General features: G+C 43.8%; 1 protein-coding gene across 2 annotated transcripts in view; it reads left to right on the forward strand.

Moving 5' to 3' along the window:
- The first annotated feature begins 1,953 nt into the window (after window positions 1-1,953).
- The window catches only part of WBP1L (WW domain binding protein 1 like), a 59,416-nt gene continuing 38,156 nt past the window's right edge, over window positions 1,954-23,213 (forward strand). Inside the window, exon 1 of one of the 2 annotated variants that reach the window (XM_030951225.1) lies at window positions 1,954-2,170. In XM_030951225.1, coding sequence (XP_030807085.1) covers window positions 1,954-2,170 — 217 coding nt within the window. The remainder of the gene's footprint in view (window positions 2,171-23,213) is intronic. The other variant, XM_030951226.1, reaches the window with a different exon arrangement.

A 23,213-nucleotide genomic window follows, 5' to 3' on the forward strand; every position in this document is an offset into this window, starting at 1 on the left:
CCTCTGGCATGCTTGGGAGCATGGCAATGTTTGTAAAATGATGTGCTGTAGCACCCAAAAACTGCCTTTTCCCTGTTCTTGCTGTTCACCCCTCCTGCCTTGGCGGTTTGGAGGGGTCTTGGCAGGGCAGGGAGCTCTTTGGGCAGTGATTCTGGGGCAGCAGCCACATGAAGCCAAGCTTGGGACCATGGCAGAAAAGCCTCAGCTGTTTGGCTGCTCCATTTTTCCTGTCCTGAGCCGTACTAGAGAGGCAATGGAGCACAGAGACCCCCTGAAGTGCTATTGCCATCTTGCATCAGCTCTTCCCCTGCCCTGGGGAGTGGGACATGGTGCAGTTTATTGCTTATGGACACAGTAAGAGGTTTGCTCTGGGCTTATAGAATTGGCAAGCCATGCTCAGGACAGAGCTGCCCTCCCGCCTCCCTGAGCTTATAGCAGTGGATTCCCTCTTCAGATCAACATGGATTTATGCCAGCTGACAGTTCAGCTCAGCAGGGTTTCTAGGTTTCTAGGTTGTAGCTGGAATCTCCCCCTGAGGATTCAAGTCATCTCAACAGTTCACATCACTCTGGACACGGCCACTGCAGCCAGTGCCTGCCAGCGCTCCCCAAAACCACAGTAAGTCTGCAGCCTGCCTTGGTCTCACTGGGGAGCAGAGGAGTTTCTGCCAAGCTGTGGCCAGTCTGGCCTCCATTTCCCACTGCAACAGGAAGGAAACCTCATTGCAGAGTCAGAGCCAGTCGAATCCCTGCTCGCGAAGAGCAGCAAGTGTTAATTGCTCTCCAACAATGAGTCACACCTGATCTGGGCTTGTCCTGTGCTCCCTGATCTCCATGCCTTCTCCCTGCTGTGCCTCTAATTTCAGGGCTAGCTGGGAACAGGAATAAAGCTCCTTCAATAACTGTGTGTGGCGGAAATGTCAGTGTTCCAGCATGTTTACGACCTCACTTCAAATGGTAACCACACCAAAGATGTCACGTTGGTCTGCAGCAGAGCCTGAGCAAGGGCTGGGAGGCTGCTGGGCTCCCTCAAGCACTGGCAATCCCAGTAGGATGGGACTGTCTTCAGTCCCAAGGGCCGCTGGAGGCCGGGATCTGCTGCCACAGGAAGAGAAGCGAGCATGGTGAAGGTGTGACAGGTGAATGCTTGCTGGCCCACAGTAGCAGCAGGCAAGAGAGCTGATCTGGATAGAAAAAAGCCAGGGCAGGAGATAAGTTGCTAAATCAATTATTTTTTCTGGCCTTTCTTAACGTGTTATCTGAGCATCTGACAAACCTCATCATGCCAATCCGGCATGGAGGCTGTCTGGTACGCTGGGAGCGGCAGTGCAGAAACCCTCTGACGCTGCCCCAGGAGCGTGGAGTGTCTCTGCCGAGCTGTGAATCAATGCCAAGTGCTCAAGATGCCCCCTCTCCGGCTGGGAGTGTGCACGGTCACTGTGTGGGGACATGCTGGGACACAGCTGCAGGGGGAGATCCTCTTCTCCATGCTGCTTATGTCTGCCAGTGGTGCTGGCACCAACAGATTGCTACCCTCTGGAGGCCCTGAGCCCAGTGCCATGCCGTTGCTGCCATGCCAGCCCCCGCTCCATGCCGCCCTTCCCGGGGTGTCTCAGGTCCCGGCGGGATAGTGGGGTCTGGGACAATGTGAGCGCACTCGGAGGAGGCTGAGCAGGGCTCATGCTGAGCAGGAGTGACCAGCTGAATGGAGGATGAGTGCCTGGCGGCCCCAGAGAGGCTGTGGGTCTGTCTGTGTGTCAGTGTCTGTCTGTGCGTCAGTGCGCGTGTGAGCGCAGCCCCCGCACCCCTCTCCAGCCAGTTCCGCCACTCACAACATGGCGGCCCTAGTGCGCCCTCAGACTCCCTCCTCGCTGTGCCACACTCAGGATGGCAGCGCCCTGCGCGCAGACCCCGCCCCTCCCGGTTTTGCCATAAGCGACGTCGCGCTGAATCAATGGCAAGCGGAAAGCTGCGCCGGCTGCCCAATAGAGGAGTGCCGAGGGCGGGTCCGGGCGCGGGGTGCCCCTGGGCTCCCGTCCCGGGCCGCAGTCGGGCCGGGGAGGCGGGAGCGGGGGGTGGGGGGCATGGCGAGGAGGCTCCGCGCCGCCATGGCCCTGCTGCTGCTCCAGGCCCTGCCCGAGGGGCTGCCTGCCGGCGCGGAGCCCGCCCAGGTAGGGGGGAGCCGCTCGGGGGGTCTGGGGTCGCGCCGTACCGTGCCGGGGGGCTGCGTCCCTGGGAAAAGGGGCGGCTGTGAGTGCGGGGGCTGCGCCGGCCCTTGGGGCAGAGGCTCCCCCGGGGCTGGCCGGGTGTGCATGAGGTGCCAGGGGGAAGAGGCTTCTGGGGGCCCGCCTAAGGTTTGGGAGCCCCGTGACTTGAGTGAAGCTGGAGGAGATGCGGAGCCCTGGCTTTGGGGGTTCCTGTGTACCGTGGGGATGGAGGGGTGGTGTAGGGATCCAGGCACCGGTGGCAGTGCCGCTTGCAGGGGCTTTGTGCGGCAGAGTGGCTGCAGGACGAAGGAGAAAGGTGTTTGACTGGACACCAAGGGAAAGGTGGCTGGAGCGAGGGCAGGAGGCTGGAGCTGGCAGGTGCGCAGGGGCCTGCGGGTGGAGGTGCCGGTGTCTTTCGGAGGTGGTGACAGGGAGCAAGGTGACCTGAGAGGGGACAGGGCTGAAGGAGGTTTGGAGTGAGCTGGATGGTGGCAATGGGACAGAAGACACGGGTCAGCAGGAAAGTAGGACTTGTGTGGTGCTGACCTGGACAGGTGAGCTGGTCTTCCCGTGGCAGGAACAGTGGAGAAGGAGCTTCGGTGCAAACCTGTCGGCAGCGGGAAGGAAGAGGGAGCATGTTATAGCTGGGATGAGGGGAACCAGGCCTTGTCTTTGTAGGCTCTGACCACCCGGTTACTACTTTTGTGATGCCCGGGAAGGGTTTTAATGAAGTTGGCTCCCTCTTTTTCATCTCTTTACTTTGTCTCATGTCTATGCTACAATATGTACTGTTCACATCTCCAATGGTGGTCTTGAGTCCAGCAGTGTAGACACCTGTAACTTCTCCCACCTTGATGTGTATGTTCAATGACGCTCAGTGAGGACTGCACTCGGCCAAGCAACCTGTGCACGACCTGGATCTTGTGGTTCATGGAGTCATTATGCCTTTTTCACCCCGTGGAGAGCATGGATGGAGTATGATGACATATAGTTTGATATGGTGTATTCTGTATAAAGTACAAATTGCAGTTTGCATTTGTTGAAGGTCAGAGATAGTGAGATGCTGAGCTGTGACTGTAGGTTACAGGTGTCATGGGGTGCGTTGTGCTTAATGTCAAAGGGATGCAGACAGATGTGTCCTTCTGGAAGGCATCCACTAAAATACTTCTCAATACTTCTGCAGGAGGAGAAGGTGAGGAGCTTGTCTACAATTACAGATGTTATGCCTCTTTTGAATTCCGTTATTTTCAAGGTGTTGAGAGCACCAGATCTACTTTAAAAGCTGTGCAATTCGCTGTTGGTAGAGCTCTTCCAAATCCTCTTCAGCCATACTGAGGCTAAGGTTTGCTTGTTCCTGCCCTAGGGAGCCAGATGTAGGATTGTGTTGAACTGTGTGTTTTCCACATTCTCTCAACTGCCTTTAATAGATGGAAGTCCTGGTGCTTGCTCCATTTCACCTGCAGGCTGAGGTACATAAACTAAACGTAAACAAGCACATCTCAGAACCGTTTTGCTCTCTAGTTGTTGCAGTACCCAGCTGTGAGCAATGGTCAGGTGGTAGGATTATTTGTATGGTAGCTGTGAGTCTCCATAACCCTATACACGCTAATAAAAGTGTCATACCTGCTTTGAAGAATGTGCAAGATGCTCCCTGCCTCAGACAGTTTATACATTAGTCAAACAAATAGGAAGTAGAAAAGGAGGAAAGAAGAAAGGAGGAGGGCATGGAAGCAATTGTACATCTGGATTGCATGTGGAATAGTGGCATTTGTGTCTTGTGGATATACTCTCTAGTCAGTGCACCAGAAATAATCCTAAAATAATATGTCTTGCATGGTACAATACAGGAGAGTGGGGGAGAACAGGTTTGGCTGCCTACGTTTTCTTTAAGAGCGCTTGGATAGGGATGCATCTTTTACTCATTTCCTTTCTATAGTCTGTCTATATAAAACTCTCATAGCTTTTTTTAGATCTTAAATGTATACTCTGTCTGTCAAAAGGCTGGAATTATCTCACTGCACACTAGAGATTGACAGCTGCCCACTCAAAAACCAGCATGGTAATGTAGGATCTTGAGAAAAGAGCATGTAACAAAACTTCATCTGCTTTGGTGTTGCCTTAGAGCCTGATTTCATCAGAGCGAGCCAGTGAGTTCACAGAGAAGACCTGCAGCGGGGCAGTGCTGTATTTGGAAGATCTCTGCACCAAAGGTTCCTGTGTTTCTACCTGAAACCCTGACAGCATTTTTCTCTTGTCCTCTCCAGAGTGCTGTTGCCCTTGCTGCCTCTGGTGACTGCTGTCTTCTTCCATTACCTCACAGACATTTGCTATGTCCTGATTGCTTCTGCTGTCAGGGAGAGCTGCTTGCTCAGGGTCTGTGTCCCCTTGCCTAGAAGAACTGTACCACAGACACGGTGGTCTAAGGCTGGGCTGCAAGAAATGTGTCCTTTAAATTCAGGAGGTGGAGCTGTACTGCCTAGCACTGAACAAACATTCAGGAGAACACACTGTGCTCTGCAGGAGTGTCTGATTTTTCAGGTTAAAATAAGTCCAGGCTGCCCAGGATCATCAAAGACCTTTCTTTTAACTAAGGTGGATCACAGAGAAAATGATGAGCTATTTTATTATCTTCTATCCCGAGTCCAGGTTTATCTGTCTCCATGACTATTCATTGCAGTTTCACTTGTAATCAGAACATGAAACTTTGTGAACTCGAGTGGAAGCATTTATTAGTAAATTACAGGCAGAAGTATTCCAATTATGTTGTAATAAAATCAGGATAAACATCACAGGAAGAAGAAATCTAGCCGTGTTCAGTAGCAGCTGTAGAAGTGGAGTCTTAGCAGCACACCTTAGCTATGTGCTTCTTCTCAGTTTATGGCAGAAGGAAATAAGAAATTAATATATTTCAAAATGAAACTGATAAAATTTGTAATGAAAAACTTTAAATGTTAATAATTTTTCTATCGTAGTTTGTCTCTAAAGGGCAGAATAAAGGTTATTTGACCGTCTCAATAATCTGTCTGCTTCCCATGCCTGCAACTTAATTATCACATAGTTTTCTCAACTGTTGTTGTCTTTAAAAACAAGAGATTTAAGTGAATGTTAACTATGTGACAAGCCTGTGGAATCTCTCTTTCTCTAATAAGGTGGTTTTGAGCCAAAATCTGGCAGAAGCATGTTTGTAAAGACCGATTTAATCCCAAATTAAAGAGTTTGCTTGAAGTACTGTGACTTGAGGCATGATTCATCATATGTGACAGAGGACAGGTCCTTGCTTTAAGGAACAGCTCAGCGTGACTGTCACTGTGGCTAACACCCCTGTAACACAGAGTTTCTGTCCCAGGCTGTGACCACAGCTCTGATTGCACCAATGTGGAGTTACCATGCTTCATCTAAGGCTTTGGCTGGATTCACACCCTTTCAGAGCATCACTTCAGGTAGTCTGTGAACTGAACAGCAAAATTTCAATCCTCATGTAACAGGCTCCTCATCTGTAAGTTTAAAACAACGTTTTGATTAAGGTAAAGGTAATTAGTTACAACTGCACTTCTGTGTCTCCTGAAATGCATCAGGTTCCTTCAGGAGGAAAGCTGCTTGTGGACCATAGGATGTATTTTGTCTGCCATATCTTTGTCTGAGACTCTTGGTTTTCTGGCTTGCTAATATCCACAATTTTGGCAGGAGGCAGCAGAGATCAAAGTACGTGATGCACTTGCATAGAACAGGAACCTCTAAATAACTGCAGGCTGGGTTAAAGACTGTTCTTTCTGTGATGATTATACCACTGTGAACTCTGGTGTCTCATCTGTATAGTACACTTTCCCGCTGATTAAATTTTGTTTGTGAGTTGCACTCATAATTACACAAAATGCTGTAAGAGTTTCAACTTACATCTCTGCAGCTGGGCAGCAGATGGAAAGCCAGGTCTGAAAATGTCCAGTGAACCCTGGGGAGAAGAGTGGCACATTTCTTCATAGAAGTCAACGCATCTCTGTGACTGGGACCTGTCGTTGCCTTTCTGAGAATTTCCCTGCCACCCTGCAAATATTAGTTAAGAAAAATATAGCTAGCACCTGTTTAAGAATGAATTTGGGCAACTGTTGCAGAGTTGTGTGTGAGAAGGGAACTTGGAAGGGCTGTTTTGCTCTGGTTGGGGATTTTTCCATCCTCCCAGCCTGTTGGGCCAGGTCAGCCACATCTAGCTAGTGGGAGCATCCAGTACTAAGTGTCCCTGAGCAGTGGCCCTGAAGTATGAGGTGCTGCTCTGCTCTGAGGTCCTGCCCAAAGTGGTGATCTGCCATTGGCAGGGAGGCAGAGGATGGATGTGGTCACATTTCAACAGCAGTTATTCAGACCTGGCTAAAACACCCACTGAACTCTCACTTTCATTCCCAGAAGTGCTGCTCCTGTAAGCATCTTGAACAGCTGCTTTTCTGCTGGCAAAAATGGAAACTCTGCTCTTTTATGTGGCTCTGTCAGCCTGTATTAACATGGTGTTATGTTGATGTTCACCTTTGTCTTTCTGTGGTATTAGAAGGGCACTAATCTTGGTAATAGTTTGTGTTTCTTCATGATCCTCCATATGGCCATCCTCTGAGGTAATGGACAATATATTTAGTAAATGCAAACTGCCCACCTTTTCTTTTTGCCTTTTTTTCCCCTTTAAGTCACATTGGGAAGATTGGCAGGATTGAACAGACTTTTGCTTGTGGCGAAAAGCTATTGTTGGGCTAATGATCCTGTGGCCTACTTCTCCATGAGGTGGTGTCACTGATGTGCCCTGTGGTTGTGGCTGTGCCTATGCAAAGGTCTCCTTGTCAGGCATGTCCAGCAGTTTCAGTAATGCTGAGCTGCACGTGGCCTTTTGTTCTGTCTCCTGACAACATGTACTTGGAACCACGTTTGGGGATATTCCTCTGATATGAGCTGCCCTGCTTTGCAGGGTAAGCATTTGCCCTTTCTGGATAGCTGCATAGGAATCCTCTGAGCTTATTAATGCATATAACCAATGACTTTATGTCTCTTCCACAGTCCTTTCTTGCATTTCTTTCAGAGTGAAACAAATGAATCCAAGACAAGCTGCTGTTTTTGCAGTGTAGGGGAAAGGACTCAGCATGTCAGAGATCTCAAAAGCTGTCTGTGAGGCAGGGCTGGTGACAGTGCTGGAAGGGCCATTAGTCATGGCAAGGCAGAGATGCTCACTGCACGTTGCAGGACAGCCTGATTATGCCAGGTTTTGGTTTGTGCTTCTGAGTCAGAGGAAAAGAGCTCAGGGTGACGGATGGTATTCTTGTATGAGTTCATTGAGAGATGCTGACAGGGAAGTTGGATCCCTCATCTCCCCTGCTGTTGTGTGTGTTTGGAAAGCCCATAGCTAAGAAGAGATGTTTTGAGATGCCAACACCTGAGTGCTGTGACAATGGAGCTGTGACAAGTGATTGTGTGGCTGGGCCTGTGAAGAGTGCACGTAACAAACGTACCTGAAATAACAGCTGGCTGGAGAGGACAGGCTTGCCAAGCAGGAATTGTATGCCCTTACCTTGCTTGTTAAAAGAAGTATGTTGGTGTGGCTGTCACAAATGAAGTTTTTTCCATGATTTCAGCAGTAGATACTGTTTGACTGCAGAGGAAGGCTCAAGGTGCTGCAGAGACCTGCTGTTTATCTGCTTGGACAAGGAAAAGCTTGATTCTTCTTTAATGATGTGATTATCAGTGGGATCACCACTTCCAGTATTATTTTTAGATGGTAGCTGTGGTCTGTGCAATTGCTTCTGGAACTGCAACAGAGCAGTTCGCACGCAGGGGTTTGCTAGGTGCAAAGTGAGGTAGGTGATGGTGGCAGACTGATGCAGCAGGCCAAACCATTTAATGCCAATGTAACCAATGCTCCTTGGCATGCTCTGCCCAGAACAACACCTGCAAGCAGAAGGGAGAGACTGTATTTTGTGTGAAGACGCCTTGTCGTGCTGCTTGTTTGCAGCCCTTCTCTGCTGATCCCTCCACCTGGCATCGCCCAAGGCTGGTCCGAACTGGTCAGAGAAAAAAAGGACATGAAAACTGGGTTGTGTAGGAGATTCAGATGCAGTTTTCAGACAGTTCCTTCTCCCTGAGCACTTCTATACTGGCATACTGTAAACCAAATCCAAACACTGACATGCACAGGAAGCTTATGAAGAAGTGACTGAGAGGAGATTCCCAGTGCAGACCTGGAGGACACACAGCTTTGGCCAGCAGCATTTTAAATGGCTTCTTGCTGACAATGGGTTGCAGAGGTGTAGGTGGGTATGGCAAGCAGCTGCCAGGACTGACAAGTTGTTGGGTGCTAGGTTTAGGCAATGAGAGACAACATGGACCTTTCCTTTTTTTGTAAAGGATCAAGACCTTGTGTTCTTGACAGCAGTCTTTAGGACTAGCAAAGGGAAGAGTGAAACTCAAGAAAGGAAAGATCTTAGCAATAAAGAAGAGGATTCTCCCTTCTTTCCTCTTTAATCTTCTCCATTACTATGAGGTGGAAATCTGTTACTTCTAATGGTGATATGTTTTTATTTCATCTCTAGTTTTGGTGTGTGCAAGGCAGTAATAAAATTTCAGAGGCAATTCGAGTGGAGGTCCATGGGGTTTGGTTTTTTGTGTTTGGGTTTGAGGGTTTTTTTGTGTTTTGGTTTGGGGCTTTTTTGTTTGTTTTGTTGCTTGTGGGGATTTATTTTTGAGATCTGGGAGGGAACATGGGAAAAGCACATACTAACCCTCTCTTGGCTCTACTTCAGGCTGAGGGAGCTTGTCAAGATACTGACATTTGTTAAATGTCCTGGAGAAGGGAGAGAGAGTGACTTGAGCAGGAAAATGGATTTTATTAATGAAAGAAGATAGTCCACAAAAGAAGGTGAGCTTTATGTAGTTATCAGTGTCCATCTCCCCATCCATTTTGAAGCTGTCGACCGACTTGAATGAAATTTGATAGCAAGATACCTCAAAGATGTGTAAAATTTCAACAGAATTCCTGGAAACAGGTAGGCACAGAGACGCCTTAAAAAACCAAACAAACAGGGGATCATTGAGTGAGAAGCTACACTAGTGAGCTTATTAGCACTGGGAAATTTTTGAGTTGGGTTGACTGACATGATACATACTCTGCCTCTTACCAGACCCTCCGTTGGAGCTCAGAGTTTGTGAGCCTGCAAAGTCAGTCAGCCTTGTGGAAAACATTTATGGGAGGTCAGCTCCAGTGGTTACACAGCTACTTTTATTTTTCATTTTGTCTCCTGCTGGCTAAAGAGCAAATTGAAGGTGAAAAGGTTGATAAGCTGTAGCAACAGCTATGAAGAGTGTGTTTTGCCAGGAATCTCACCAGCCGTGCTGAGCTTTCCCTGTGTAAAAGGTGTCAAGTTTTCCTCTGGAAGCAGGGAAGACACTTGACCATTAATGACTCCCCTACAGACAGTGCAAAGGCTTTTTAGGGAGCAGAACTGATTCACTCTTTTCTCTCATGTCCTGCATGAAGATATGGCCAGCAGGTCAAGTACCATTGTCCACAAGAGACCTTTTTTTTAACTTATTGTGGAATCAGAGCTGATAATTAAGAAAGACAGTCTCAGATAATACTTCCAGTCAAACAATGGTGTAATGGTGGCAGCCACACCAGAGGCCTGATACAGAAAGAGTGCAAAATATGCAGAAGTCCTTTTCCTTCTAAGTTCTGTATTCCTTACTATGTGTAATAAGATATTTTATTTGTTTGCACTGTATCAGGAATCACTTGTTTCTTTTAAAAACCTCTTTCTATGTTTGGGATCCTCTTTAAATCCCAGGTGATGGATGACCGCCGGCAGGAACCCACAGGAACTGCATGTCTTCTGTCTCCAGCAGAAGATCAGGCCATGCTGTTGCATAAATTATCCCCTGTGACAGCCATCTCACTGGTGGTGGGCAGAAAACCTGTCCCACAGAGGTAGCAGTCGGTAAAAGCACATTTTAGAGCTGAGCTAAACAAGAATTGGGAGTGACTGGTGTGGAATGAAAGGATTAAATGGGGGCTGAGATCAGAATGAGCCAGGAGGTAAGGGAAGGGCTGGAGGAGGTGGTGGGCACAGTACAGGGGTGTTGTAAACACTGAACAAAACCTTTGAAGAAGGCAGTCTTCAAGAGCATAGCACTGGGCTGACTTCATCCTGGGCTGACTTCACATCCTGTGTATCAATTGTAACTGTAAAATTACCAAACTTGCCTCTCTTCTTGGGGGAAGGAAAGAATTTTCCTCAGTTATGATCTGAAAGACCTTTACTCTGCTTGGAATGCATGTAACTACCTGAATACATGTGAAAGTCATGACTCATGTCTGGGTCTCCTGTGTGATGAATTCCTCTTTTTCTTAGTGGTTGCCTCATTTGTTTGCAGACTGCTTTAACAGTGAATGCTGAAGAGGAAGAGGAGGAGAAGGGTTATGCCTGTGTTGAATTGTCTTCAAATTACCTTGTCATTTTTGACTTCTGTCTTTTTAGAAGATGCAAACCTCACAAACAGGTTGCATTTGACCTTCCAGCCTTCTGTGATCTGCAGCTTAGATAAAACAGGCTTGCAGACATCTGTCATTGCTGACTGTCTCCATTTACTGACACTTAGCACTTGGACTCCAACAGAGCCTATCTTAAATCGCTGTGTCAAAAATAAGAGGTCTTATTTTCCTCTACTTTTTTTCCTAGCTGTATTGTTTTCTTTTTATCTCATTGTTTTGCTCATTTTTCCTACTCATCTCACTAGGAATTTTTGCATCTCACATTCTTGGTTATTAATATCACTCTCATGTTTGTGGCTCTTTGTTTTTACTGACTTTCTTGCTTTTCTGCTCTTTTTATCTCTACTTTCCAGAGTCTGTGTTCATACTAAACCAGTGGTTAGGCTGTCAAAACAAGAGTTAGGAGATTTTTCTCCTCAGACCTATTTTGTGCTCTTAGGCCCATCATTTGACTCCAAAGTCCAAGGATCATCCTGCCAAAGATGAATTCAGGAGCTCTGGAGCAATCATTTTCTCTTCTAAAACCTGCAGTCTGCTTTCTTTAGATGGACTAGCTGGAGAAGCAGTCCTCCTTTATTTTCAGCATGATATATATATATTGAGAAGTATTGTGCCAGGAAAACTTTAGTTTATGGGCCAGACAAATCTGTTGTTGCCTTGTTTCACCTTTGCTGGCGTGTAACTTCAGGCTGATGTGAAATGTAAGGGCTTGCTGTATTCCTGGTGTGGATGAGGCTCAGACTAATCTCCTTTTTTCACAGCCTTTAACAGAGCAGATAAACTTTGGGCAACACAAAGTGTGACAGTGATGGTTTCTTGTCTGTATTGTGTTATCTAACAGTATATAACCAAAACTCTTCTTTCTCTAATCCTACTCTAAAAGATTTTAGAAGTGCAACCAAAGGATTAAGTACATTCAGTGTGTCCTAATAAAACGGGACTAAATCTGTGTATGCAAGTCAGTGAACAGTTTGCTTCAGCTGGAAAATGTAGGGGTCTTCAGGGGAGGAAAGCAGCACTAGATGAGATGTTTACAGTGACCTGGCTGGATGGTGTGGGCCATCTTGATCTTTTGGAACCAAACAAATGGAGGGTTTATTTGTGTCAATGAAACTGTGTACCTTGCATCAGTGTTATCTGTAGGCTGGCTGAGTGCTGCTGATGTAGCCTTTATCATTACACAGAAAAAGTTAATTTTACAATTCTGGAAACCTTAAGTTCTAGTGGCACTTCACAAGCTGGGACAGACTCTGAAATGAATGACCCTAGATTTTGTTTATTTGTATTCTTTTGCTGAGAGCTCTTACTATCAGTGGCTCTTCTCGCACAGGCACTGCCTGCCAACCATCCTTCTGAAGGCACTTTCCTTCAGGACATGGTGCAAGGTAAAACTTGTTTGTGATTTTAACTAGTGTCTTTAATTAAAGAAATGATCTTTAAACTTACTTCTTTTATCTGGTTCAACCTAATAACCTCTTCATTTACAAGTCTTGCACTGCGTCTGTGTTGATCAGATTTTTCCCTATCCTGGCAGCAGGCATCTTGCATATGCTTGTTATGAGGGCTCTCGAGGGTGAAGTGCCTTGCTAGTTTACTTAACCCAAAAGATAGTGCAACAGTGGGGAAAAAGTAGAAAATTTTTGGGGTTTAGCTTTAGTTTTGGGTTTTTTTAGAGTGAATCTATAAATATCATTAAAAATATTTTTAAACGCCCCAATGTACTCCCTTTGATGAATAAGTAGTTTTCCAAGACTCTTCAGTTGTGATCCTAGCTTACCACATGATATTAAGAAAGTAATTTCACATTTCTCATCTACAATGGGGACATTAAAATGGCAAATGTACTATGAACTGTATTTTTTGTATCAAAATACTAGGGGATTGTGTGGTAATGGCTGTATAAATAGTGTGTAATTTTCCTCTTCAGCTGGATGTCTGGCTAAAAGTCTTCAGGTCTAAATTATTAATTGTTAACTAAGAAGCACTTGGTTTTCTTCTGCGAGGTTTTGGTCCAAAGGTTTTTAATGCCCTCAAGTACTATGGTCAAACTTTACCTAATTGTCAAGATACAGTTTTGTTGTTCTTGGCTTCTTCTGTACTTGAGTGGAGACTGTTCTTCTATTTATGTGGAAAGCATTACTGTAAATAATCAACATGTGAAGATGCATGAGGATTGAGCTTCAGTGTCCCTCACAAATTGCATGTGCTCTGTTTGTGCATGGAAAACTATTCCTTCAAGTGAAAGCTTTTCCTTCTTTGCAGCTAATTGGTTCTGTAGCAAAGTCAGAACATGGAATTTCTTGTATCCTGTTTCCCCTTGGAGACAACAGCACACAGAGATGGAGATTTGGAACCAAAGCAGCAGGTTCAGCGAGCAGAGCAGTGGGAGCTGGCTGAAATGCAAATGCAGAGTCTGAAAAGGGAGTGCAGAACCCAAACTGGCAGCACAAACTGTTTTTACAGCTGCATTTTGACTTCTGGATGCTTAGTACAGGGTAGTCTCTTTTCTAGGCTTTTGAACTGCATACCAAAATCTTCAGATGGCCATGAAGCATGAGAGCCTGCCACGAGAGCATACCTTGGGAGTGAAAGGGAGAGGGAGCCTGGAGCAGGTTGCCAGCAGATCCTGATCCTTGTGGGATGCTCTTGGGCTGGGCAGGCAGAGGAATGATTTCCAATTGCCCATGAGATGTCCTGGACGTCATCATGAAAGCTTGCCTTGCTTTGTTTGGCATCAGGAATTCGACTGCCCAGCTGCTGGGAAGGCTCAGGCATCTGTGTTAAGTTCTTCACAGGATGAGATACCCAACCTTTCTGCAAAGAGTAAGATCATCTGATGGGTCTAAGGGGGACATCTTATATGTGCACACTGAAATGACATCCTTAATTTCCAAACAAGTGTGTGTCTTGCACTCTCGCTATTTTACATTTCACCTTTCATTTGGTGATGAAATGAGCATTCTGGTTTAACTTTATAGTTCTACACTGCTAACCTGTCTTCTCCCCAAGTGTGTGGGCTTTCCATGGAGCAGAAGTCTTCAGATAATCCTTGTCCTTCCACAAAGAGGGAGCAGGCTATTTCTGCATGGGTGGTGGGTGTTCGTTTTTGCATTTGTTGCTCTCATTAAAGTGAGAGCTTGTTCCCTTTGTGTTAATAACACCTTTGATCCTCTTATATAGAGGGAACACCGGGTGTCCTGCAGAAAAGACCTCTTTAAAGTGCCTTGCAATGTTATGCTTCTACATAATGGTTAACAAAAGTTCATAAATCCATACTGGACTGGAGAACAAGTACAATTCTCTATACTGTATTCTGCAGCGCATACGATTTATTCTCAGCTTGACCCCATGATTGACCTCATGTGGATTTGTGCCCATGTAAGTAGCAGCTAAAATCAGTGGTCTGAGCACTAATCTACAAGTTGCAGACAGTAGGTTATTTAGTGAGAATGTTCCACAAGTCTCTTGCTGCAGCATTTTCATTCAAAAAGGTCACTTCCATGAGTTCGTGCACAGCTGAATTTAATGTTCTTTCTCAGCAAGGCAGGCCACACTGGAGAGTGCATAATTATAATAAATACAACTTTGTTCTCAGCTGAAAAATCCATCTGAAATAAATTTTTCCAGCCCTTCCAAGAAATGCTTTTAGTAAGATAAATAAAAGCAATTCTTGCCGATTTCACATTCATTCAGCAGGAATGTTGGTGGGTGTAGGGTGCCTCCACTTAAGTCACTCATCACAGTGCCTTCTGGGCTCGGTCATATTCAATAGCTGGCTAGGGATAGCACTTGCAAATTGGGTTTCTCCCAAACAAATTAAACCCAAGTTCATTATTTCTTACTTGGTTTGAATCCTGGTTATTATTTTGAGTAAAATTGTTCTTAGCAACAAGTACAGAGAGTTCAGTTACACTCTCAACTCAGACAAACTTTAAACAATGCTTTGATAGGTGCATCTGGTTTTTGGGATACGCATGCATTTATACAAGTTTTTGTGGCTTATTTTCTGGTTGGCACTTCTGTGTAGTCAAAGAAGATTTGTTTTCTTCTATGTTCTGTTTCGCAACAGTGGAAATACTGAAAAAGTCTCTGCCTAAATATGGAAGGAAAACTAAGGGTTGTTCTTTTCCTCCAAAACTTCTAAGCAAGTACTTAAAAAAATCCCCTCTTTGCTTTCATCTTCCAAGAGACTGAGCAGAGTGTGAAATGTCCTATCTTCTCTTTCTTTTATGTTTTTGTCTAGGTATACCAAAGAGGCTCTGCTAGTTGATTGGGTTACTGCTACTGGTAGAAGCTGAATTTTCTCACAGTTCTCCTGGCTTCATGTGCAGTTCTCCTGGGTTCATAGTTACCTTTGAGATTTCAGAGGGTCTCTGCAGGGTGGTCCTTAAATATCTTTTTGCTTTCCCTGCAGAGACTCTAGATAAGCAGTTTCCAAACTCCTCCACTCAAAGCTACAACAGCTTTTGGTTTAGGAACTCCCTGGTTCCCATTGTTCCTACTATTGTACAGTTGGTTGTTACTGCAAGGTCACTCTTCTGCAGGACTCTGCTGGGATCTATGAGACTGCAAGGGAGAAAAGATTCACATGGCAGTGTCAGTTGTAAATGAAAGGTAGCACAGTGATTCTACTCTTGCCCTGAATTTGGACAGCCCTATGCTGTACTGCTTGGCATGAAGAAGTAGCTGCATGTCAGGTGTCTTGTCCTGTTTTCTTTTCACTTTGGAGAGGGGGAAGCATGGAGGCCTTTCTAAAGGAAAGAAGAGCCTGATATCTAGGAAAGAAGAGACTTGACTGTGAAGGGAGAAAGCAGAGGGAGGTGACTGAAATGTGAGTGCTCTGACTTCATTAAATGCAAGCGATAGTCCCGGACCTGAGGATGTTGGGTGGAAACTTGAATTTACTTTCACTCACCTTCTGTGTGCTAAATTAGATAGTCATCTCTCAATGACTTGGTATCTCTTCAAGCCCCAGTGGGTTTCCATTGACACCAGAGAATGATCAAAGGGGAAATATGCTCTCTCTTGTTAGACTGGACTCATGCCTTATGGTCACATTCATTTAATACCGATTGGGAGCGGATTTAATTAGCACTTAGATCATGATGGTCTGCCTTTTTTTCTCAAGGTATTATTTTCTCTCCTTGCTTATCTACTTTATTCCACTGCCTTCCTTTTCCTGATGCAAGTCTTTGTGTTCTCTGTTTTATCTGTTGAAGCCATCAGGACTTGAATACTGGGTACTTGCTAATGAAGCTTGCTTGGCAGTGAGAAGGCATGGGAAGCTCACTTGAGCTAATTGTTTTAGGATCTCTCCAGGCACCCTGACCCTATGCACAGACATGGTTTATTTTAGAAAGATTGTCTTAAGTTAGAAAATCAGCTCTTGTTCCAAGATGAAAACACACATTGATCAAAACCTGAATTTCATGTGGATTTTGTAAACATGTAATTTGGGTTAGATCCGGGCATTGGAAAATATGCAACACTGTTGTTCAGGAAGTTCCAGTGCAAGAAACGTGGGGAACTTCAGAAAGTCACATTAACTGTCTCCTTGGGGAAGTGCCTCAGAAATCCTGACCTCTGCATTTCTGCCATGTGTGTGATGCTAGTGGAGATGATCACTTGAGCAGTTGCAACATTCTTGTGTACATAAGTTTGAATGACATTATGAACTGTGGAAAGAATAAGGCTGTGCTTCCCAAATCGCCCCCCAGAGACTCTCCCTCTGGCCCTGCACATGAGCAATCACTTTATTGTCAAAGCACTGTCTGCTTCCATCAATGGCATGTTTCCTATGGTCAAATGACAGAAACCTTTTTCTAGGGGTCTATGCACTTGAATTTTTAGGGGTGATGGCTGTGGTGCTCTCTGACACCTCTGCTCTTTGCCAAGCCATCATCCAGTGTGTAAGGTTTTGGGCTGACACAGATATCCTGTCCCTATGCCCATCCGCTAAAGGTTTCCTGTCAAAGATGTTAGTTTTACTTCTCTTTATCAGCCCTGACAAAAGTTGTTATTTAAGTGTTGCTCAATATTTTCAGCGTGATTTTGGGATGACTGCTAATTCCTTCAATGCTGTGTTTGTTTTGTTTGAGAATTTCTAATCCCATTTTCTATGACTAAGTTGAGTTGCATGGTTTCCCCAGAAAGGATTAGGGTTTACTGCTATAGGTACGTCACCCTGCCTTTGAAGCTGCTTGCTCATGCTTTCCTTGGCAAGCTCTGGCAGATGTGCTTGGGAACAACAGAGATGGTATCTTTCTGAAGCCGTGAAAGGGTTAATCGGAAGCATGTTTATGAAATCAGTTTGCTCACCCTTACAAGCTTTTTCTGTGATCTTTTTGAACGCTTTTGGAAGATTTATCACCTGCTTTTGTAATTTATATTACATTTTTCTTTCCTTTCTTTAAGCTATTTTAATGCTATGTGTGATATTGTGAAAATTACCTATGATAAGTACCTTTTCTTGGCAAGTCCTTAATTGCACACCTCTTGGATGCCAACTGGAGAACGTGACTGTCTTCATGTGGATGGCCTGACAGTTTTGGCTGGTATTTTTGGGATGGCTGAAGGAGGGTAGAGCAGCTGAAGCACATCTGTAGTTCCAAAGCAAACCCAAGCAAAGGACTTCCATCCCCCGGCAGGCAGATTGCTGTTTGTACAGATGCTTCTTCTCAAGAGCCTTTTTGTAGGATTGGTCACACTTGTGGGTGAGTTTGCATATGTGATGGGGAGAGGGGCTGCTGCCTGTTCATGGGAGTATTATATTTCATATTATATTTCATCAGGGAGATTAAAAATACTCCTATTGATTAGGAGATGGCTTTAGAGATTCTTCAGTGAAATGGAGCACCTGCACGTATGCTGTATTTTTGAAAAATGTTAAACAGCATCTACCCTCTGCTGTGTATTTTTAATTGTGCTTTTGGGTCTATCTGCCTCGCTAGTACATGTACCATTGTGAAATTTTTACACCCAAACGAAATACCAGAGAATGGTTCTTTTCAAGATGAAGTGATAGCTGCTTTCAGCTGATGCCTCTTTGAAACCAGCTGAGGAGTGTGTGCTTGCCTCATTGGGACCTGCACCTACCTGCACTGCCACAGCACCAGAATATTGATGCAAGGCTCCTGGATTGCAAAGAGCTTGGATAGTTCTGGTGGGGTAGGTGTTATGATGCCAGGCTCTGCAGATGTACATGATGCAGTTGAACAGAATGTGAAAACCTGAATTCCTAGTAAGTCGTCTCAAAGTGGATCTATTTGTGCATTTTTGTACAAAATGTGTCTTCATTTTTAGTAAATTTCTAAAGCCATGACAGAAAGTATTGGGACTTGCTGTGTTTACCTCTGTCTAGTAGTGAATGCTGAGCTTTGCAAGTTCTGGCTTTTGGTACAAATTCATGTGTTGTGTACATGTAATACCAGGATCTTCTAGAAACCCACAGGAATCAAGGGACTATTACTTGTATTTTCTTGCCTGTTAAAATGGCACAAATGTAGACTCTTACTTCTGAAGACATCTTGTCTTCCCAAGGAAGTATCATCTCCTGGGATTTAAGTATTTGCGGATGCAAATCTCTGTGATCACAGTTGAAGAACTACTGAGTGTCACATCATTAGGTCACCAGTTCAAATCTAGTCCAAAGAGGCAATGGGCATTTTTAGACCCCTAATGCCTTTCATCAGGATTTATGTTTACTTGCTTGAACTAAAATTGGAGCATCTGCTGTTCAAAATTATGGTTCAAGTGGAAAATAAACACTAAAAGCAGATCTTTCTATAGCAGACAATCCTGTTTGACTTGTGTATCTGTATATGCTTGTAAGCACACATGGAGCTTTAGAAGGAATAAAGGCTGCAGAGAAATGGATGCATTTAGTCAGGTCTGGTATTTTTGGTATGCTTTTCTATGACTTTTAAATTGAAAGAGCTTTTGAATAAAATATAGGAGGATACAGACTTTGAAGGCAAAGAGATTTTGAAATTGAAAGTGCAATGGGAGAGTATTTTGAATGGCAACTGAAGCACTTTTGGACAAAGTATTTCTGAAATTCTTCCAGGCAGCTGCTCTTCTAAAGAATGATGGTTGGTTTGCTTTTTTTTTTTTTGCTTTCTTTCTTTCTTGTTTATTGCTTCTAGCATTCATGTCAGAATCCTTGTACAAAGCTGCACTGCTAGATCTGACCTCTAAATTCAGGTTTCTGGTCAAGAAGTGTGCACTTCAGTGTAGAGTAACATCTGGTACCTGTGATAACACATTGCACTGCACCTTGCCCAGGCTGCAGAGAGCTTCAGGGGTTCAGTTCAGCCACACAGGCCTTTGCAGCTTCCCAGTTCCTCTTTGTGTCCTCTTTGAGTTGTTATTCTGAAGTTGGGAAATCTTTGCAGTCTCTTTGAGATATGCTGTGATATGGAAAGCCTTGCTAATCCCTGCAGTCAGGGGCTGACCTCCTGTGTGCTGGGATCTGCCTGCAACCACCTCTTTCTTCCAGCCTTTTCCTGAATGTTCCCTGAGCGCTCTCTGGCTTGTTTCAGGGACCAGCTTGGCAACGTTATCAGGAATCAATAGCTGGAGTCCTTCAGGAAAGAAGTTGAAGATGCTGAAGTATGAATTCTGGTGTCCTGGTTGTTAGAATCTCTTAGCAGAGACATCAAGATGTGAAGAAGAGAGATGTAAAAGCTGGTGCAAGTGTTCTTTTCTTTGTGCTCCTGAGTTGAGAAATTAAGATTTGAGCTGGCTTCCCCCCGCAAAGGCTGTTGCATAGCTTCCCATGCATCTCATGCCATGGGAGATCACTGGTAACTTCTGTCAGTATTTTAAGGTACAAAAAGTGGGTTGTGAGGCGTGGAGACAGAAAAATTAGATATTTAATGGCATGGAAAAAAAGTTGCCCATAGAACTTGAGTCATCACTGTAACACTTTGTTATGAGGGTTCCAGTCCTGTGAGCCTGGAATATGTGTTTTCATGTGTGGTTACTCTGTAAAGAGTCTTCAGTCATGTGAAGGTCTGAGTTCTTGGCACTTTGGGAGAAATTATGAGATAGTTAATTTTTAATCCTGATGCCAGTTATTGCTATCATGTTGCTGGTTATCTCAGAGGCTGTTGGCAATGTATTTATGGCTTTCTACTTAAATGTAAATGTCCATTTACAATCAAGTATGTCAGAAGCACTGAGTACATATTTCTGCATCTCTTTTGATGCTGATTTTATAAAGGCAGTGTTGAAGTTCTGCTATCAAAGGAATACCAACCACTAAACTATTTCTGCCAGTATTTTAAATCTCTGATTACCTTTTGGCTTGTAACTGATATCAGCCAGAAATGATGCATGGCTAGGAATCTTTCTAAATTATCATCCATCTTTTTGCTGGAGACCAAAAGAGGAAAGTTACTGAAGTGGAAAGAAAACTTTTTTTTTTAAGCTGAGTCATGAGAATATTGGCAAGTTGCAAGGGAAAATTTAAATCTGGTGTTTGCTTACTATAGTTGACAATGAAATCCTCCTTTACAGGAAATTATTAGAGTGAATTATGCTTTCAGTCTCCTTGATACTGTGGAAGAATAGAAGAAAATAGAGTTGTCTTGGTTTTAAAATTTATTTTTAGTATGGATATTTGGTATAGGACAGGGGTAAATAAAAGGAAGAGGCTTCTTTTTACTGCCAGTTCTTCAAAGATTGACCCTAAAAAAACATGGTCATCATCAACAATTACTAGTTTTCATAAACAGTATTATTTTGTATTTGTTTTCTCTTACTACCTGCAAATAACTAAATCACAGAATGTCCTCTTCTGAAACCTGTGAACTTTTAAGAGTTCTCCTTGTTTTCAGTATGTATACAAATATTAATGCTGAACAAGTATGAAAAATATCAAATGAAAAATGAAACATCAAATCTTTTGTGTAATGTAAAGTAATAGGTGTTCTGTGTAAACATTAATGACTTAATCTGTTTCTGATATAGTAAATTCTGTTCTTATTTTGCTAGTAGAAAAGGAAAGAATAGAAAACAGTGACTTTGCGAGACATGAAGCCCAATACAGTTTGAGAATGGATGACTAGTTATTTGGAATCCCAGTTATGTTTTGTATAGAGGCCATAATTTGTCTTGCACAAGAAACCTGGCTAATGTAAAAAACCAAAAAGTGTTACCTGTCTTTTTGAAAATAGATTAAATAGACTGCAGAAGAACATATTTGTCACTGGGAAGTAAGCATAAACTTAGGAGGAGTGCAGGCATCAAGTATAGCTGAACACAACTGTGGAGAGTAAAGACAGAACCTCTTGCCCCTTGCTTTTCAGGCTGTAAGTAGGACCAGAGAATGCCTTTCATGAGGGTGGAGCAGCATTTTCCACCCCCTTTGTGTGTGCAGGTTCTTCATGTAAGTCTTGGTGCCAGGCTTTCATGACACAGACTGGGTGCCACATGGAGTGAAGCTGCAGGTTGTCACCAGCCCACAGCCACAGCTCTTGCACTCCTAGAGACAGAGGAGTGTTTAGATATTAGTGGGATTTGATGTAGATCAAATAGAACAGGAGAATTTCAAGGTGTCCCTGTGCAGATTTTTGTCATACTGCCAGATGTGCTTTACTGAACTGTTGCATGTAATGAACAACCTTTTGTTATTGCATTGATCAAGATAGCACCTTGGGTGTGTTCCTCATGCAAGGGGAAAAGTGAGGTCAGTGGGAATGAATGTTGTGTTGCAGCTTAGACTGGAAAAGAGATACTTTGGTGTCCTGGGAAGAATAAGTCTTGGACTTCTGCTGTGGGGCATTCAGTCTAATATGACATCTTAATGTTCTGGGGCAGGTGACTTTTCTGCAATCCTTGCTGGGCTGCCCTCCTTGTTCAAGTGATGACCAGAGTACTTTGTCCTCTGCTTTTTCCTCTGGCAGGCAGTCCTTTCTCCTGTCCTGGTACATGTGCTCCAGCCTTGCCTGCCATCTCCTTTTGGATCAGAATTAGCTGCTGTGTTGTTCCTTGTAGGTGTGATCACAGGTTCCATCCTTCAGAAAACTGGAAGCCTGGTTTTCAGTCACCACCACAAGCTTTTTGGATGTGATGCGTAGCATGGAGAACCATTTGGATGTTGGTTTTTCAGATATCTGGATATTGTGGGAATGAAGGCAACCAGAAAAGCAAAAGGCAGGAAAATCCTGTCAGCTACGTCTGCCAGTAGCCCTAGATAAATAAAACTGAGATGTTCTCTTAACTCCTCCACCCTATCTGCTTGTTTGTTAAATGAGTGAAGAGTATTATGTCTCAGAACATGTGCAGAAGTGGGATTGCTACATGTAGGGCTCAAAAACTCAGGGAAGTTGATGTTGGCATGCTCATATTCTACACTGACACAGTGACATTCCTGGTAAATTGATGGCAGAACATAAAATCTTTTTTTCTCTTGCTCTTCTCCACAATTTAACTCTCCTTATGATGTTTATCTCTGATCAGAGGATATTAACAAAATCTTTATCTTCTTCGTTTTACAAATTTGGCTTAAAAATTCTCTACTTGGCAAAACTTGGCAAACATTGCCTTAGTATGCAAACAGTGGGGATGGGATAGGGGAAATCACTTGGCTGTTGAAAAGCTGCATATGGGAAAGTCACATGGAGGTTTCAGTGTTTTATTTATAATTCTGCAAAGGCCTCTTCTTATTGGAAAAATAGGAGAGACCAGATAGTGGCTTCTGGAAAGCAAACAGCTAGATTCTTCCATGAGTATTTTTAACATAAATATTAACTTCACAGATTGTGACAATATTTTCTCCTTGAATACTTGTTTTTAAGATGTATAACTTGTAAAGTAACATTGTAAAGAAAACTGACTCCTGTAGCATCTCTTTTTTAAATTCTAACTGTGAAGCCATGAGAGATGCTTTGTTTTCATTTAGCAAATACATACTGCGTTTCCAGGAAGGTAACTTGATTTACAATAAGCATACCCAGTATGAACCATATGCTTTTCATGTTTGTCTTTTATTGAAGGACTAGAGTATTTCTTTCAAAATCTTTTTCAGAAGAACACTATTAAGTAATATTTAAGTAAGAATCTTTTGCATTTTCAGATTTGGCTGTATATATGAAGAGACATTTCCAAACACAAGTCCTTGGAAGGATTTTACTAGTTAATAATGTAACCATGAGTTTTATGTCAGCTTGATTCTGAGCAGTGTTTTGCTGATACCAGTATAAGTTAACTGTATTATATGAAACTGCTTGTACAGAGCTAAAGGAGCAATAAAAGTGATCTGCCCAAGAGGCTTTAGCATTTTCCCTCTGCTCAGATTGCTGAACATGACTAAGTCTTTGCAGAATGACATCTAAGGTTACACTTGGAGTCATTAGGTTATAAACAGTCCATAAAATGTTTTGCATACTTCATGTTAATATTCCTCAGAAGATCAAGATTCCCTCGGGAGAAATGAGAATATGCACCAAAAACATTCTCAGTCTTGAGGTTTATCCACAACTTCCTTAA

This window comes from Camarhynchus parvulus, chromosome 6 (assembly GCF_901933205.1).
Source record: "Camarhynchus parvulus chromosome 6, STF_HiC, whole genome shotgun sequence".
In the NCBI taxonomy this organism is placed as follows: Eukaryota; Metazoa; Chordata; class Aves; order Passeriformes; family Thraupidae; genus Camarhynchus; species Camarhynchus parvulus.